At 46.1% G+C, this 16,623-nt stretch overlaps 1 protein-coding gene across 2 annotated transcripts in view; it reads right to left on the reverse strand.

The window, feature by feature from the left end:
• Window positions 1-2,713: 2,713 nt before the first annotated feature.
• Window positions 2,714-16,623, reverse strand: part of TMEM154 (transmembrane protein 154) — a 56,765-nt gene continuing 42,855 nt past the window's right edge. Inside the window, exon 7 of one of the 2 annotated variants that reach the window (XM_064585176.1) lies at window positions 2,714-3,557. In XM_064585176.1, the coding sequence (XP_064441246.1) occupies window positions 3,338-3,557 (220 nt within the window). In that variant the 3' untranslated portion in view covers window positions 2,714-3,337. The remainder of the gene's footprint in view (window positions 3,558-16,623) is intronic. The other variant, XM_064585175.1, reaches the window with a different exon arrangement.

The following is a 16,623-nucleotide window of genomic DNA, read 5'->3' on the forward strand; positions in this document are numbered from 1 at the left end:
TAAGAAGCTGAATCACTAAGTTTTCTTCCTGCTCCTTAACTAAAAAAAAAATCAATAATCTTTATTTTCTAAGCATCTTTCTAGATCCTGCTGGAAGCTGCTCTATAGTTGACTCAATTGCTTTCATTATAGCCCAGACTATGAACTGTTGGTAAATGGAGCTTTTAATGCTTAATATTTCAACATAATTACATTTGGGATGATCTTATTTATCTTTTGAAGAACTTGACCCTAAACCACCATCATAATCACTCTAGCAAGTTGCTGTTTTGAATCAGAAATGGTTTTTTAAAAAAATAGATAACTTCATTTTCAGCACGTAATGTACAACTTATATTCACTTCAAAATCAGAAATAGGGTTCTACTGGGGGCGGGGGGGGGGGGGGGAACGACCCTGTCTTTCTCACCAGGCAGTAGAGTAAGAAAACGTGCTGCAGATTGTCCAAAAGCAAAAACCATCCTTCCGTTTCTGCAGTGTGTGCGGCCTTTGCCCAGCCCTGTAATGTCACTAAATTTGAAATCATTTTCTAACACACCACGCCCTCGTTTGGAGCTAACTGTGGGAGCCATCGGCACAGGCAGAATCAGAAGCCAGAGCCTGCAAAGCTCTCATGTTGGGGGCAGTAGGGACCAGATAAAACAAAGCACGTAGGCTCGGGACAACTTCCTGGAAGCCAGGTGTTAACTTCTGCTGTGTCATCGTCATGTTCGTTTTCTATGTGTTGCAGGCTAATTGATTAACACTGTGAGTCAGCTGTGGTAACATCACCTTCATACTGCAATGAACGTGTGAAATAAAAACCCAAATGTTTCTTATACTCAATAAATTCAGTTCCTTTTTTCTTATTCACTTCTTTAATGGAATGTCTTTTTTAGTATAGCAGTGAGGAAATGGCTAATAGAGCTAAGAATGAGACTACGTCGTCAAGTTCCAGGGGGATGAGATGACTATTCTTGTGACTGGAAATTGCCCCCTCCATCACAGAGAGGATATAACGAATGTTCCCTCCTTTTGCTCCTGGACCTGCAGGCCTCAGGGTGTGATACCAGGTTTATGGTGTTGTATTAGAATGTGGAGGTCCCGTTGAGAGGAGGGGATAGGACCACCTTCACTTTGGGGGAAGGGGGGATTTTCCCCATGGGAAATGTGTGTGATCATTCCCAGACAAGGAGGCTGGACCTCAGTAGGGAAGCAGAAGTGGGAGGGCAAGGCAGGCAGGCAGAAAGAGCAATCCTTTCTCCCGATAGCCTCTCCCTGCCCTTGGGCTGGGATTTAGCCCTCATTTCCCAACCCCACCTCTGGGGAAGGGAATAAGATGGCCTCCATGGTAGAGAAAGCCTGGGAGCAAGGCGGCGAGGCACGTCCTGAGTGCCAGGGACATGGCACACGTGCTCTCCGTGTGACTATGGAGGCTTGCTTTAAGGATTTCAGCTCAGTTGTGGCAGTGCTGGGAGTAATTACAGGTGGAGCTCAGAGTCTTTGCGCCGATCGCTGCATTACGTGGGGGAGCTGCAGTCTCAAGTGGGACGGTCCCAGACGGAAAGGGAACATTGGGAAGCAGAAGATGGCGTGCGGCTGGCAGCCCCGGCGGGGTCTTTTCCTCTGTGATCAGCCTTGGAGGCAGTTTGCACAGCAGTTATACATAGGACTCTTGAGCTAGAGTTCATGTCTTACTGTCTCAGTCCTGTCGCTTATTGGTTGGTTGACTTGGGGCAAGTTAGCCTCCCTGGACCTCAATTTTGCTGTCTGTAAACGAGGGATAGTAACAAGTTGAGTGTGAGAATTAAAGGAGTTCTTAAACATGCATAAGTGTCCACTTTCATTTGAAGGTTAACGATGCTGTTGGATTTCCTTCCGTCGGGATTCTTGGAATCACTGCTGAAATGGGTATTCAGCTGCACAAGTCAAGGCCAAGGTAAAAGGAAGGATGGCAAGCAGATCAGAGAAAAGGATGATGTGGCCACCCCATGGCAATGAATGTAAAATAGTTACAAAGGACACCCTGAACTGTCACCTAGGGGAAATTGTCATGGCATTCTTGTTTCCACCCCAGGGGGAAAAGGGCAGGGGTGAGCTCTCAGCTTGGACTCAGGACTCCTTTGATGGTAACAAAAGGAGTGGATTCAGATAAATCAACCCCTCTCCCACCCCTTGAAATAAAAACTTTCTATATTTTACTATACAGTGACCTCAAGCACAAACTCTAAGGATACTTGGTGTAGCAACTTCACAAAGGAGCTGATGACAACTTTTAGTAATACGGGGAGACTGTTTGGCTCTCACCTGGTGTCTTCTTGTGACCCATAAGGTCTGCTGGTATCCCCACTGAATTCATTTCCTGGGGCTGCTGTAACAAATTACCACACACTGAGTGGCATAAAACAAAGGAAATGTATTCTCTCACAGTTCTGGAGGCCGGAAGTCCAAAATCAAGGGGTGGTAAGGGTTGAGTCCCACTGAAGGCAACAGTTAAGGTTCAGGATGAGCTTGATGATCCCCTCAGAGTCTTCAGCTGCTGATGGGAATTTCCAAAGCCCCCTCCCCCCCTACGCCCCCCTGCCGCTGCCGACCGTGACCGCAGGGAGGGGAGAGTCTATTGCAGGGTTAGGGTTTGCATGGAATAGTACTAGGACAAATGCTCGAGGGAGGGGGCTGCATAAAAAACCATATCCACATCTATTTGCACTGCCCTTTCTACACCAAGCTGCTAAACCTCCTGCAGAGAAAACCAACGGGGCACCCAGAGAGGAAGGACAGAGAGCCCGTCTGCCCATGGAAACGGCCAACCCTCCTGAAGGCTGGCCAGAGGTGCCAGGTCCTGATGTGAAGGATGGCCTGTCATTAGATGGCGGCAAGGATGACATTCCAAGCCAGTTTATTTTCAAATGAGCACAAGCAAATCCACGGCCCTTCCTTTTCATCTGGCAAGGCATGCTCTCCATGCAGCGGCCCTTAGCCACGGTCTCGTCCCTCCTGATTAGTGCTGCCATTAGAGAAATGATTCCTCAGCACAGTGAGTCATCTCAGATCCTGACAACTGTAACCATTCCAGATGGTGAGAATATCCACGACCATAATGGCCCTTCCTGTCAGTGTTTGCCGTGGATTGTTCCCGGAACCGCAGGGGACAGACACCAGCTTGTAGCCTGGAGAGATTTACAAGGTACGGCTGCAAAGTTAACGACCCTGATTCCACAAGCCATGTGTGGCAATCAGTCACTTTTCTTCAGAGTCACCAAGTAGGGGCCAGATCACAACACCGACCTGGAGAGACAAAGAACAAAAAGCCTCGGGCGACCCGGCAAATCGCCAAGCAAGATGCCAGAAACAGGTGCTCAGTCCGTCTCCGGGATGGTGCTGTCAACCCAGGCTCTTCGCGGGCAGCGCCTTGCATACTGTCGCCTCGACCGATGCACAGGCCCCAGAGGAAAAGACGGGCACCCGAGATGCAAGTCGTTGAGTGGGAAGAAAAAGAAGCCATCTGCAATTGCTCGTGGAGACAGCAAAAAGCCCAGCATCTTGGCATTTCGGATTTTCCAGGAAAGATATGCTAAGCTGGAGAAAAATAAAGGCGGTTTTTAGAATTTGTGCAAATGACTTCACGAAGCTGGTTGAGTGGAGCCGACTCCCCCCACACCTGAATATCTGGTTCCGGAGGGCTGCAAGGGTGTGCTAAGCACAGCTGAATTTATTTGACCAATTTTCAAGCTTACGTTATAAAAAATAGTGCCGGGGGTGCCTGGGTGGCTCAGATGGTTAAGCGTCTGCCTTCAGCTCAGGTCATGATCCCAGGGTCCTGGGATCAAGTCCCACATCAGGCTCCCTGCTCCTTGGGAGCCTGCTTCTCCCTCTGCCTCTCTCTCTCTGTCTCTCATGAATAAATAAATAAAATTAAAAAAAAAATAAAAATAAATAAAAAAAATAAATAAAAAATAGTGCCGGGTGAAGCCTCATCATCATTATGGCACAGTGAAGCGCATTTCACAATTGGTTGTTTAAAGTTAATAGTAGATCAACTGAGCAACCACTAAAAAGATGATGCATTGGCTTAATTCCGCGCTGTTACAGAGCTCAGCAGCTGAGTTAATATATGCATGGAGATGTTGGCAGATGGCTCCTTTTGGTAATAATATTCATTTTTATGAATGGCTTATTTATTTTTTATATGTTCCTCTTTAGCCCTGCCCTCACTTCTCCCCTCTGGACGGGCTCCCAGGACTCCGAAGGCAGAGGAGAGCTCTGCATTTGAATGGAGAGAATGAACAGGCTGCTACCTAGGAGGGCTCCAAGGCAGTGAAAAATGAAGAGAAAAAAAAAAATTAGAAAAATGAATCTGTGGCAGCAATTGGTTTCAGAAGTGCCAGTCAGCTGGTTATTTACTGAGTCTACACCCTGCGTCTCTTTGTAGGTGTGTTTGTTTCAAATCCAGGTGGTGACTCATCATTACAGCGAATCTCTCCCATCCGCTCACTTCCTGCAGGAGGAAATTGTATATGTGCAAGGCATTTTATCTTTTTATCTAACCACCTGAAGAATAAAAGGAGCATACTTACTTGGGCACGAAAGGAAAGAAAGAAAGAAAGGAAGAAAGAAAGGAAGGAAGAAAGAAAGAAAGAAAGAAAGAAAGAAAGAAAGAAAGAAAGAAAGAAAGAAAGAAAGAAGGAAAGGAAAGGAAAGGAAAGGAAAGGAAAGGAAAGGAAAGGAAAGGAAAGGAAAGGAAAGGAAAGGAAAGGAAAGGAAAGGAAAGGAAAGGAAAGGAAAGGAAAGGAAAGGAAAGGAAAGGAAAGGAAAGAAAGAAAGAAAGAAAGAAAGAAAGAAAGAAAGAAAGAAAGAAAGAAAGAAAGAAAAAGAAAGAAAGAAAGAAAGAAAGAAAGAAAGAAAGAAAGAAAGAAAGAAAGAAAGAAAGAAAGAAAGAAAGAAAGAAAGGAAAAGAAAAAGGGCAACCCTCAAAGGAGATGCACTGGACTTTAGCTTTGAAAGTTACTGGAGCAGGGTGGAGAGGGGCTTACAGCTACTGCAGCTTCTCTCTTGCATTTGCAGGTATGTTTATAGCCAGGTCCCAAAGGATCTGATCATCACTGCTGAGCAGTTCCAGTATTTTCTCTGCCTACCAAAGTTATCTGCTTTCCCCAGATTTCTGGATGTTTACTGTGAAGGAAGGCATCAAGGCTGTCCTCCATTATCCCAAGAGCATTTTCCCTTTTTGCTTGGCCCTCTCTCCACACAGCCCTCTTGCAGACCGAGGATGCAAATGGGAAAATTGGGAAAGGAATGGCTAAGGGGCTCTTTGTGGTTGCAGGCTACAGAAGAGGGAGAGCTGAGACTCCCCAAAACACAAGAGAGGCAGTTGAGCCAAAGGGTTTAGAACTTCCGCTGCAGAGTCAGACTGCCCTGCCTGGAATCCTGGGTCTCCTGCTTCCAAGACGGTAGCCCTCAGCAAGTTACTTCACCTCTTTGTGCCTCCATTTCTGGAAATTGAATACGATTATAATACCTCTCTCACAGGTTTGTGGAGAGGTTTAAAGGAGTTAGCACAGGTAAATTTCTTAGAATGTTGCCCAGCACAAAGTAAGTTTTAGCCACTGTTGGTGGTGTTTCAACTTCCTGTAATAAGCAGTCCCTAATTTAAATGCCAAAAAAGTGCCCCATTGTCCCCATCACCCTAAACTAGCAATAGGAAGAAAGAGCTCGTCAGGGGAAAGGAAGCTTCTCCCTCTCACCCTCTCAGAGCCATACTGAAAGGAGCTGGTCTTTGAAAGTGTCGCCCTTGGGTGCTGAGGGAGCCATGCTTTAGTTTCCTCGCTGGTGGAAATCTGAGAAGACCTTCTCTTACAGGACTCAAAGCTAGTCATGCCTCACTTGTGTTGGCATCTCACCAAGTCTTGGGGGTCTCCCTTGGCACTGTGCAGGGGCTGCTAAAAATGCCCAGTAAGTCAAAGTAGATCCCACTGCCAGAGGTCTCGTACCTGGGCACAGCGAGCTAACGAGAAAGGCAGCCTCTGATGGAGCTTCTGGTGCCTGTGGCTCTGTGAGGGCTCCAGGGGCTCAGGGCAGAGAGGGCTCAGCGCCAGCAGCTCAGCCCCGGGAACCACAGGGCTTGCCCTTCAAACCTCTGCTCCCAGGGATAATAGGGTTTTTGCTTATTCTTTTTCCTTTTCTTGCTCCTCTTCCTCCATCTTCTACTTCTTTGAGAATTTATTTGCAATCAGTTTCAGAGGAAGATACAGTACACCGAGGCTGAATAAGAGCTTCTGGTGGATTTCTATGGGGTCCCCAAGTTCCTTGCTTCAGAATGATCTGACTTGCTCATTAAAACTGCTGATTCGTGGGCCAATCCCCCTTTGGCGTGGTGACCCAAGACTTTGAATTTTTAAGAAGCTGCTCAGAGAGATGCTTTTTGTGTGCACTTTGGTGGGACAACTGTTGACTCAGAAATGGTTTAGTCTAGCTGCTTTGTTTTGCAGATGGGGAAACTGAGGCCCGGGGGAATCAGGCAACTTTCCCAAAGCCCCCGCTGGTTAGTGGTAGAAGCAGAACCCTGTAGGGGAGGAAATACGGGAGTGTTCTGACTGCAGAGAGGGCCTTAGGCTCGTGGATGTGAAACCCTCCCAGACAGGCAAATACTGAGTTCTGTTTCCTCTCCAGCTGGCATCTCGTCCTGGCCACAGCAATATGGGACTTGTTGCCATATTTTACAACAGACATAAATTCTGCATTTCCAAATCAAACTAGAACCCACTATCTGCCCAAAGAGAATAAATTAATTTTAACGAGGATCTCACGTAGTATTTACAGATTTCCATGTTTCATTTGGCAGTTTAATGCTATTTTACCTTGGGTGTTGGTACTGAATTGATGAGGTTTTGTTTTTGTTTTTTTTAAGATAGGAAAGAAGAGACTGTAAATATAACCATTTCCCAAACTTTATAATTCCACAAGAATTAATAACACAAAAACTATATAAAGTAGCAAAGAGTAGATAATGACAGAGTTGGGGAAATGTCAGCCATAAAGGGGGAAGGTGGGAAAACTACAGCTAGAGTACAGCAGTCTGCATCATACCTCGACGTCATGACATCTTAGGAAATGTCGTTACGGCTCACGCGTTTGTCGTCATATAGAAAACAGTTCAAGGCCAGCGTCTATGACTCTTGTCTTCTTTGTACTGTCCCACAGCACTAAGCTCAGTCTTGTGTCAACACTCCAAATGTGCTCCCGGATGGATGGGAGAGGAAGTTGGGGAGCAGGTGAGGTAGTGACAGAGGATACGTGAGGGTGGGAAAAGGAAACGGAAATCAAGGAGTGAAGGAAGTCCGTGTCTAGTTCGTCTAGTGTCTAGTTCAGCTTTTATAGAATCGGCATGTATAGATGGGGTGCAGGTGTTACAGAGGAGAATGGCATGGTCTGGCAGGAAGACCAGTGGGAGTCCGAGGAAGCACAGATGCTTAGTAGAGCACATCGCTATAGCGATGGAACTGAATGCGAGGGCATAGAAGAAATGAGCTATCCAGCTCGAAAGCTCTCAGCAAACAAACAGCGAAAGCATCTAGACGGATAACTATCCGTTGTCATTTCATCCATTCATGTTTTGTTTGTTCACGGATTCATTCAGTTATTCTAAAGACATCTGTTTCTTTCTAAGAATGGCCACCAGTGATAAAGAGCCGACTCCGTGCCATCACCCCATTACATCGAAGAGGAGCTGAGGTTCAGAGAAGCTGGGTAACTTGCCCAAGCTCACACAGCTGGGATTCGAACCCAAGACTGTTCCATGCCAGCCTCTCTTCTGAATCACTGTAATGTTGTGTGCAGTGAGTCCTTACTCAAGTATGTTCATCTGGGGCTGCTACAAACTCTCTCCACAGTCTGTTTCCTCACTTCATCCAGGGAATCTGGTTCTGGCGCCAGCTCTGCCACCCACCTGGGGTATGACGTTGGCCAAAGCTCTCTGTTTCTATGGGTCAAGTCTCTTCCTCAGCAAAATTCAGGGATTATGCTAGGTGATTACTGAAATTCCTTGCTTCTCTAAAATTCCACGTACCCGTCACTGGACACTCATTCCTCTCGGCTGGATGAACACTTACGAAACTGCACACTTCTCTCATGACTCTCATGACTCAACCATCTCATCTAGGCTCTGGCTTCCTGTGGTAAAATCAGCCATTGCCCATCCGACATTACATTATTCTTAGGAGAGCACCTGACTTTCTTCAAGATAGCAGTGCACCCACCCCTAAAGGACTACGTTTTCCAGTTTTACTTAAGGCGAGATGCACTGCTCTTCTAGTGGTTTGGGCCAATGAGACGTAAGTGCATCGGGCTTTCAGGCTTCCTTCCTGCCAGCAGGACAGGCTTGATGACCAGAGCTCCAGCAGCCATCCGAGGCCAAAGGCGGCCTTGAGGATAGAATCCACATACTAAGAACAGTGGCATAGAAAGATAGAGAGCATGGTCTCAGACGACCTCGGAGCCACTCTATCAGTCCTGGACTTCCTACCTCCAAACTTCTTTTAGGTGAGACAACAAGAAACCCTTGCAAGTTGGCTAAAGCACTAGGAGCTATGAGGGATCCAAGCGGCAAAGGTAGTGTTCAGACCATATTAAGGACTTTGAGCTCATTTGAAAATCAATGGGAAGCCATTTGAAGGTTTTTAAGCAGCTAAAGGAGGGTGGGCAGTGACCTGATCATATCTGCTGTGTCCTTCCTATTCCTTTTCTCCTCTTTTCTTAATTCCCTCTGCTGCTACACTCATTTCCTATTACTCGCTTCTCTCCCTGAAACTCACCCTCCACATGTAAGGATCATTCTTCCAAATCCCCGTGCTGAGCATCGTGCTCTCATTCCCAAAGATCTTCAAGAGCTCCTCATTCCCACTAAATGAAATCCAACTTCCTAAACCAGAGTTCAAGGCCCTGGCTTCCCTGTGCCTCCTTCCTCCCCTGCCACTCTCTCTCACACGCCCTGTGTACTTCAGCCAAATTGTGCTGGACTCTGTTCCCCAACTCTGTGCCTTTCCTCATGCTCTTCTCTAGGAACTGGAATGCCATTTTCTTGAATGACCATTTGTCACAACCCTCTGTACTTTAAGACCTTGCTCCAATTCAACTTTCTCCCCTGGGTTTTGTCTGCTGTCCCCAGCCCAGTGATCCTTCCTCCTCTGTGCCTCTGAGCCCTATATCTGCTCCTCCCCCGAACTTGTCACTCCGCATTTGGGCACAAGCCTTATCTCCTGAAACAGCTTGATGGGAGGATCCTGGCTTCTTTTCTGCGCCCAACAGGTCCCACTGTGCCCTACTTAGAGCAAGGGGCTCAGTTAATGTAAGCTGAAGGAACAAATGAATAATATTCAAATAAGTGGGCAAAATGCCATCCAGGGTCATCCTTCGCACAATTCCTTCATAGTCAATGAAAATGGCCCATCTGCACAGTGAGCCTGGTAACAAGCAGACTGCTTTTGGAAACAGACTAGCTGGGTTCAAATCCCAGCTCCACCACACACTACCTGTGTGCCCTGAGCAAGTTACCTCACCTCTCTGTAAATGGGGGTAATAGGGGCACCTGGGTGGCTCAATTGGTTAAGCATCTGACTCTTGGTTTCAGCTTGGGTCATGATCTCAGGGTCGTGAGATCAAGCCCCATGTCGGGCTCCCCACTCAGTGCAGAATCTACTTGAGATTCTCTCTCTCCCTCACCCCCCCTAAAAATAAATAAATAAATAAATATTAAAAATAAAATGGGGTAATAATATACTTACCTGGGGAGTTAAGCGAGTTGGTTCACAGGGAACAAGTAGAAGAGTGTCTGTCACCGAGTAAAGGCTCAATAAAAGCCTTCATCATCATGCCGTCATTCCCAGTTGGACTGACTCTCACTAGGGGACTGCCTTCTGTGACCCCATGACCTACAAAATGGTGCTGAGGCCAGAGTCCCGGGCGCGTAATTTCCCACAAGCTGTTCGGCCCGGGAGCCTCCCAGCAACTCTGCATCTTACCACCTGGGCCTCGCAGGCCCTTCCTCTTGTTGCACAAACTTACAGTCTGTGCCCTTGCGGCCTCCGGACTGTGATCTCCTTAAGGGCAGAGATGACGATAGTAAGAGCCGGCGCTGTACTAGCCTTACCACGCACTGCACACGCGTGGTTCAGAGCGTTCGCATGGATTGACGCATGTGGTTTTTTCAGAAAACCTTATGAGGCAAGTAGGGCCCAGAGAGGTTAGGTAACCTGCCCAGAAGCATGGAGCCAGCATCTATTTATTTATTTATTTATTTTTTAAAGATTTTATTTATTTATTTGACAGAGAGAGCGAGAGAGGGAACACAAGCAGGGGGAGTGGGAGAGGGAGAAGCAGGCTCTCTGCTGAGCAGGGAGCCCGATGTGGGGCTCGATTCCAGGACCCTGGGATCATGACCTGAGCCGAAGGCAGACGCTTAACGACTGAGCCACCCAGGCTCCCCTGGAGCCAGCATTTAAATCCAGCCAGTCTGGCTCCAGAGGCTGGGGGCTTCCCCACACTCCCCCACCTCCCCTCTGTCTCTCTGTTACCCGACGCAGAGTAGGTATAAACAATAAATGTTTGCAGAATGAATGGATCCCAGTGGCATCTTGAGGGAAGGCTTTTAGTACTTTCTCTCTCCGGGATTTCTGAGTGGCTCCCTTTCCTATGGACCCCTCTAAAGCCCCCAGCGACAGCCGGTGAGCGTTCCTGCTCTCCTCAGGAAAGCAGACGCCCTCAGGCTGCATGAGGAAGCGCCCCCCCCACCCATGACCCTCATCAGGGTTCACTCTCAGCCTTCTTCTCATGTTCCCTTTCTTAGAAAGGGTTGGTGGAGACTCCACATCACTCCTAAGAATACAAATCTCCTTGCTAAGCTGGTGGAGTTATGAATGATATGGGGGGGTGGGGAATTTTAATTGGACTTTATTTTCGATACTTTTTTTACTCTGTGAAAAGTGTCTGTGTTAATTAAGAAACTGTGGCAACTGCAGAAGTATACAAGGGAGAGGATTTTAAATGGAGGATATTTTTGCTCTTTATTCAAAATATTCTTTAATATTTAATGATTCTTATGGTAAAAAAAAAAGAAAAGAAAAGAATCCAAGTGATTAGACATTACGCATTATGGGGAGAGAAGTCTTTCTAATGCTGGCTTGCTCTCATTCAGCTTCTTAGGATCTTGACGACTGCTTTGATACCTTTTGCTCCTGTCCTCAATGGTTATACAATCCGACAAGGTAAATGCAGGGTCTCAAAGGCTGCTCTGATTCTCTCATAAGCCCTGAAGAGAAATGCACAAAATGTGTCCTCTTTCAGCCCTGGAAACAGGAATGCATGTAGAAAAAACTCCCAATACATTCCACACTGCAGAGCAAGGCTTTCAGGGCTTCTTACCAACCCCCATTCAGAACCCCTTCTCTTTCCTACAAAAAGTGGTCCTGGTCATATACACCTAAATGTACTCATTAGCTTTGCAACGAAGTTTCACAAAACATTTTTATGCTGTAAAAATATTGAATTTTCCTGTTTGAGCTCTTAATATTTCTGCCTTGGTTAATGGAAACTTACCCACTCTCTTTTTTGTAACATAAATTACAAAGGTAATACATATTTATTGTAGAACATTTAGAAAATACTAAAAATGTACAAAGGAGGAAATGAAAAGCATCGGTAGATCCCCCATCCTTAGAACCTGGCCCACTCTGGACTTCTGACTCTGAATGTGGGTAAGTAAGGGGAATGGGAAAGAAGAGCACGTGTAGTGGTGGACACCTGTGTGCTTGGCTGGTCCCAAATGCCCTGCATCTGGTCCTGGCGCTCTGACTCCCTATAGAAGCTGCTTCCTCATGAATCCTCTTCAACCAACCAACTAATGAACTAATCAACCACCCACCCCACCAGGCAACCAATGTGTGTACCATACACACACATTTCAACCTGTGGTAGTAAAGGAAATGTCAACCCTAGTCTGTCCCAATACCATCTTCACAGGGTTAGGCATAAAAGTCCTTCTGGGGGACTTTTCTTCATTGGGTAATGGAAAGAGATTGCCTTCTACTTTGGTGGGAAAGACAGAAAGATGAGCTCCCTGGAGCTACTAGCTGCAACAGTTATAGTCCTGTGGAGAAAGTTGTTTCAGACAATGAAGGAAAGAGAAAAAACACTGAAGAATCCTTATTGTGTTTGAGTACCTGGTCTGGCCGCCCCTTGCTGTGGCTGAACCTCTGAGAGCAGCAACTTCCTGCCTCTGCCCAGTTTGGTTACCTGAGCCCGGAAGTCTCTTTTGGTCTGAGGTATTTTGAGTTGGAAATTTTCTCATGGAATCAAGAGTCTTGTTTAAACAAACACACCAACATTACATGGGAGGGCAGAAAATTAGAAGTGTATTTATTTAGGATAAATTTGTAACATTTATTTAGAAGACAGTGTTGGGCCTTGCCCTGTCCACACCTCGTGTGGCCTCCTCTGGATCTGACGAGAGATGTAGGTGGTCTGCCCCTTCTCAGACAATCCAGTTAGCTCCCACAAATCTGATAGGAGTCAGGGTATGTCCCAGTGCTGTGGGAGCATGAATCCTAGCCCAGGGTTTAAAATTCATGCTGTCTCTCTAGAACTGAGTTTCTCAACTTAACAGGGAGGACATGCAACTCTGCCATAGAGAAGGTATTATTGTGTGTCCTTTCTGCCCTTCCACCATGAAGCCAGGCTGACTGCCATTCCCTGTGCTTCCAGTGGCCAATGAAAGCAGACTCTGCACAGCTCAGCTCCATTGTGGAAGTCACCCAGAACCTTCCTCGTCTCCTCACTCCCAACACTTTCTAGTCTGCTTCTGTCTAACTCCTGCCTCAGATTTGTGTTCCAGATTTTTATTCCTATCCTGCCCCTTTGGTCTTCACAACTTATCTTTGTTTCATCTGTTGAACCAAAGAACTCCCTAAGAGTTTTTCCTCACATACTCCCCACCCCCTTCCCCAGACCACTGTGTTCCCCTTGTTCATGCTCTAGCCCCACTCAGAACACAGATCCTGACATTAATTCATTTGGCTGCTTCCCCAGATATATCTATCCCCGGTCCCTCAAGATAGAGTGTTGGGCATTATAAGCAGAGAGGAAGGATGGAGGTTCATCTTGAAAGGAACAGGGGTGTGTTACAGACAGAAAGGCAAATTCCCATGAGATGAAAAGTCATCAGTCACCACATGTAACAAGATGGAGGAATTTCCGTACAGATTCATGGAGGTGAGAAATAAATGGGTCCCATAATTTACCATCTTGCCCCATTAGCTGGCTTAGTTGGCTTCATCTATATTTAGTGCTGGCTGGAGAACTTTCAAGAAGAATTTACAGCACCTCTTATTTTGTTCATCTGTCTTCCCATCCAGGGAAGAAACAGTTTGTATCTTGCTTGTATCCTCACCTAAAATAGATCATTGACTCTTTTTATCAATAAAACTTGCATTTCCTTTCCCCATGCACAGTCTAGACAGCAAAGAAGGGGAGCCCAGAGCTGAGCAAAAAGAGCTGCTGAGAGGATTTCAGTGATCTGCTGGGCTCCCCCCTCGTGTTCCTTCCCCTCCAAATCCCCACCTTTTCTCCTCCACCTCCATTTGCTTGCTAGTTCAATTATGATCGTTCTCTGCCACCTTCCAGATTGGATTTAAGACAGCTAAAAACAAAAAGCACACACAATAGCACAATTTCAAATAAAGATTAAAAACGGCATCAGAAACTATTAGCTGGAAGGTGAGGGAAACACAGTGGAACTGGAAACTTGGGAAGAAAATGATAATGGACAATAAGCAATTCTCTATTTGGGTCCTGTTGTCACTGATGATAAAGACGGACCTGATACTGAGTAAGGGCAGTACAGTGACTCTTAGTAGGTGATTGGTTTTCCCATGATAATTGAGCATTTCCTAGTGCCAAGCTCTGTTCAGGACACAGAGATGCCTAATGGTTTTTAATCCCCATGCTCAAGGTGCTCACAATCGAATCTGTTCCCATTATAACCTTATGTACTGAGAATAGGCATAGGTTTCTATGTGTCTGCTCCCCCCACAGCTTGTTCTACGCTGTGTCTCGGGCCTCATGGAGGTGGTGAAACCTACCAAAAATTACGACCAGGGATGTATGTCTAAGCCAAAGACAGCCATACAGGCACTGGACTCAAGGGAGGTCAAATATTCCTGAGGACACTCGATGTGAGCTTGCCTATTGTATTTCCTCTGGATGACATGGGGCCACGCCAATTTTGGCAGATGATGTTTTCCAAAATGCCTGTAACATATCTTTTATCCCACTTGCTCTTGACACTGATGGTAGTGCTGATGTCCTCTCCCCCTTGAACTTTCTGACGGCTTCAAATGACAGAGGATGGCAGAAGTGATGATATGTGACTTCTGAGTCTAGCTGATAAAAATGCCATGTCCTTCCACTTCGTCCTCTTGGGATATTTGCTCTTGAAACCCAGCTACCATATTGTGTGACAGCTATGGAGAGGACTATGTGGTAGGAACCAAGGCCCCTGGCCCACAGACCTGGCTGGGTTCCCATCAAACAACTGGTATCAGCTTGCCAGCCATGGGGGTGAGCCATGTGAAGGCGGGTCCCCTAGCCCCAGTTCAGTCGCCCAGCTGATGCCATGTGGAACAGGGATGAGCTATTCCCAATGAGTCCCACCCGAATTGCAGACTCCTGGGCAAAACAAATGACTGTTGCTGGTTTAAGCTACTAAGTTTTTTGGTTCTGTTTTTGTTGTTGTTTTGGTTTGGTTTGGTTTGGTTTGGTTTGGTTTTGGTTTTGGTTTCAGCTACTAAGTTTTAAGTAGTTAGGCAGCAATGCATGGACCAAATGCCAATTCAATCAGATTTTTCTCTCTTGCGAAGTATGAATGCTTCCAGAGGTGGGACTCTTGAGCTCAGGGAAAACCTCAAACAATGCTGCTTTTCCTCTTCCACACAAGTGCTATGTACCTGCCAGGGTTGGCTGTTCTGAAAGCACAGTGATTATGGCTGTTGAAGAGGTGATCTTTCAAGCAACTCTACATTCTCACATGCTCGCACTAACCACCTGTATTTGAGAGTACCTGGGCATACCTCTCTATTGCAACCTTAAAGAGGACAACCACTATCCTGTTGACTTCAGCTCCAGTAAGTGGGATTTTATTTTTTCACTCAGTGAGCAAATCCTTACCAGTACCTAGGTCCAAAAACTAGGTTTTTCCCCTTATCCCCCCTATTCCAACCCCTGGCTCCTTTTTCTCAGCATGATATACCATTCCCCCTGGCACTGGGTGCGGTCCTTCCTTCCCCACCAGCCCGCAGCTTCCGTTACTTCTCGTCTGATCATGCCCACCGATGGGCCTCCTTGACAATGACTGACTCCCTCTTAAACATTCTCCTACTGTTTATTACTGGGCAGGCGGTTCAGTGTAGTAGTTTAAAGCATGTGCTCTGGAGTTGGGAAGACATGGGACAAGATCATGAGTTCTCTAACCCGATCTTAAAAGTATATGGTGAGGATTAAAATGAGATGATACATAATAAGTGCTTAACCCCTATGGCCCAGATTGCTACCTCTTCGGATACCCAATATTCTCTCAGTGCTTTGGGTAGCAGAACCTTATTGTGGGATGAGCTAATGTGCCAACCCCGGAGACCACTGTTCCCTGCTGCCTGGCAGATAGGCTGGCTAATGAGATGTAGGCCTAGTTGTTTCAATGCACTGGCAGGAAAGTTCTTTCAAGTGGCTCCCCCCTGCTCTGGTTCCCTTTCTCTCCTCCTTGCGACCGTGATGCTGGAGCATTTGCTTCCCATGGCCACCTGGAGGACGGGAGCTCTGCCCCATGGAGCGGGGAGGGTCAGAAGGACCCAGGTCCCAGGTGACCATGGAGTTACCACATCAGCTTACCTCTGTACTCTTTCATGTATGAGAAGAAAAGCTCTTGCTTAAAACAATTGTGTTTTGTGTGTCTACTATTAGAGGCTGAACTTAATTCCTAGCTGATACACACAATAGATGCTAGTTACAGTTAGTATTATTGTTCTCTCTCAGTCTCATTTCCCTAATGCTGTGAGACCGCCTGCTTTTTGGGTTCAAGCTGTCTCGAGGCTGATCTGTCCCATCACTTCAGTCCCTTAGTCATTCTGGTTGAAATAGGAAGGAAATAGCCCTGCCACAGACTCTAGGGGTATAACAGTGCCATAAGTGACCAGGTTTTACTTTAACCTGGAGGGGGGATCTTTCTGCTCATTGTTTGTCAATGTGCTGACTAGTTTTTGTGACCTGCAAGAACGCATTCTTATTCAAAGGTGTCTTCATACGATCTGTATGTGGTGAACCTGCCTGTCAGCCTTGCTCTAACTTTTATAATGTCAATGTGTAGAAAATGAAATTAGAATTAAAGGCACAAAGAAAAGTGAGTAATCAGGACAAAGAGAAGGCTTCAGCTCTGAGATTTTTCTATTTTTACTAAAAATACTTCTAAAAATTACATTCCATAGACAATTAAAATTTCATTTCTCAATTTAAAAATATTTTGCAAAGAAAAAAGACAAGAATGTGTTATAATATCTTTTAGATATGTAGAAAATCCAATTAATTTTTAGGGTAGATAATTTTGTAT

Source organism: Mirounga angustirostris, unplaced genomic scaffold (genome assembly GCF_029215605.1).
Source record: "Mirounga angustirostris isolate CCGP_5_RB_7025 unplaced genomic scaffold, mMirAng1.0.hap1 SCAF_2, whole genome shotgun sequence".
NCBI lineage: Eukaryota > Metazoa > Chordata > Mammalia > Carnivora > Phocidae > Mirounga > Mirounga angustirostris.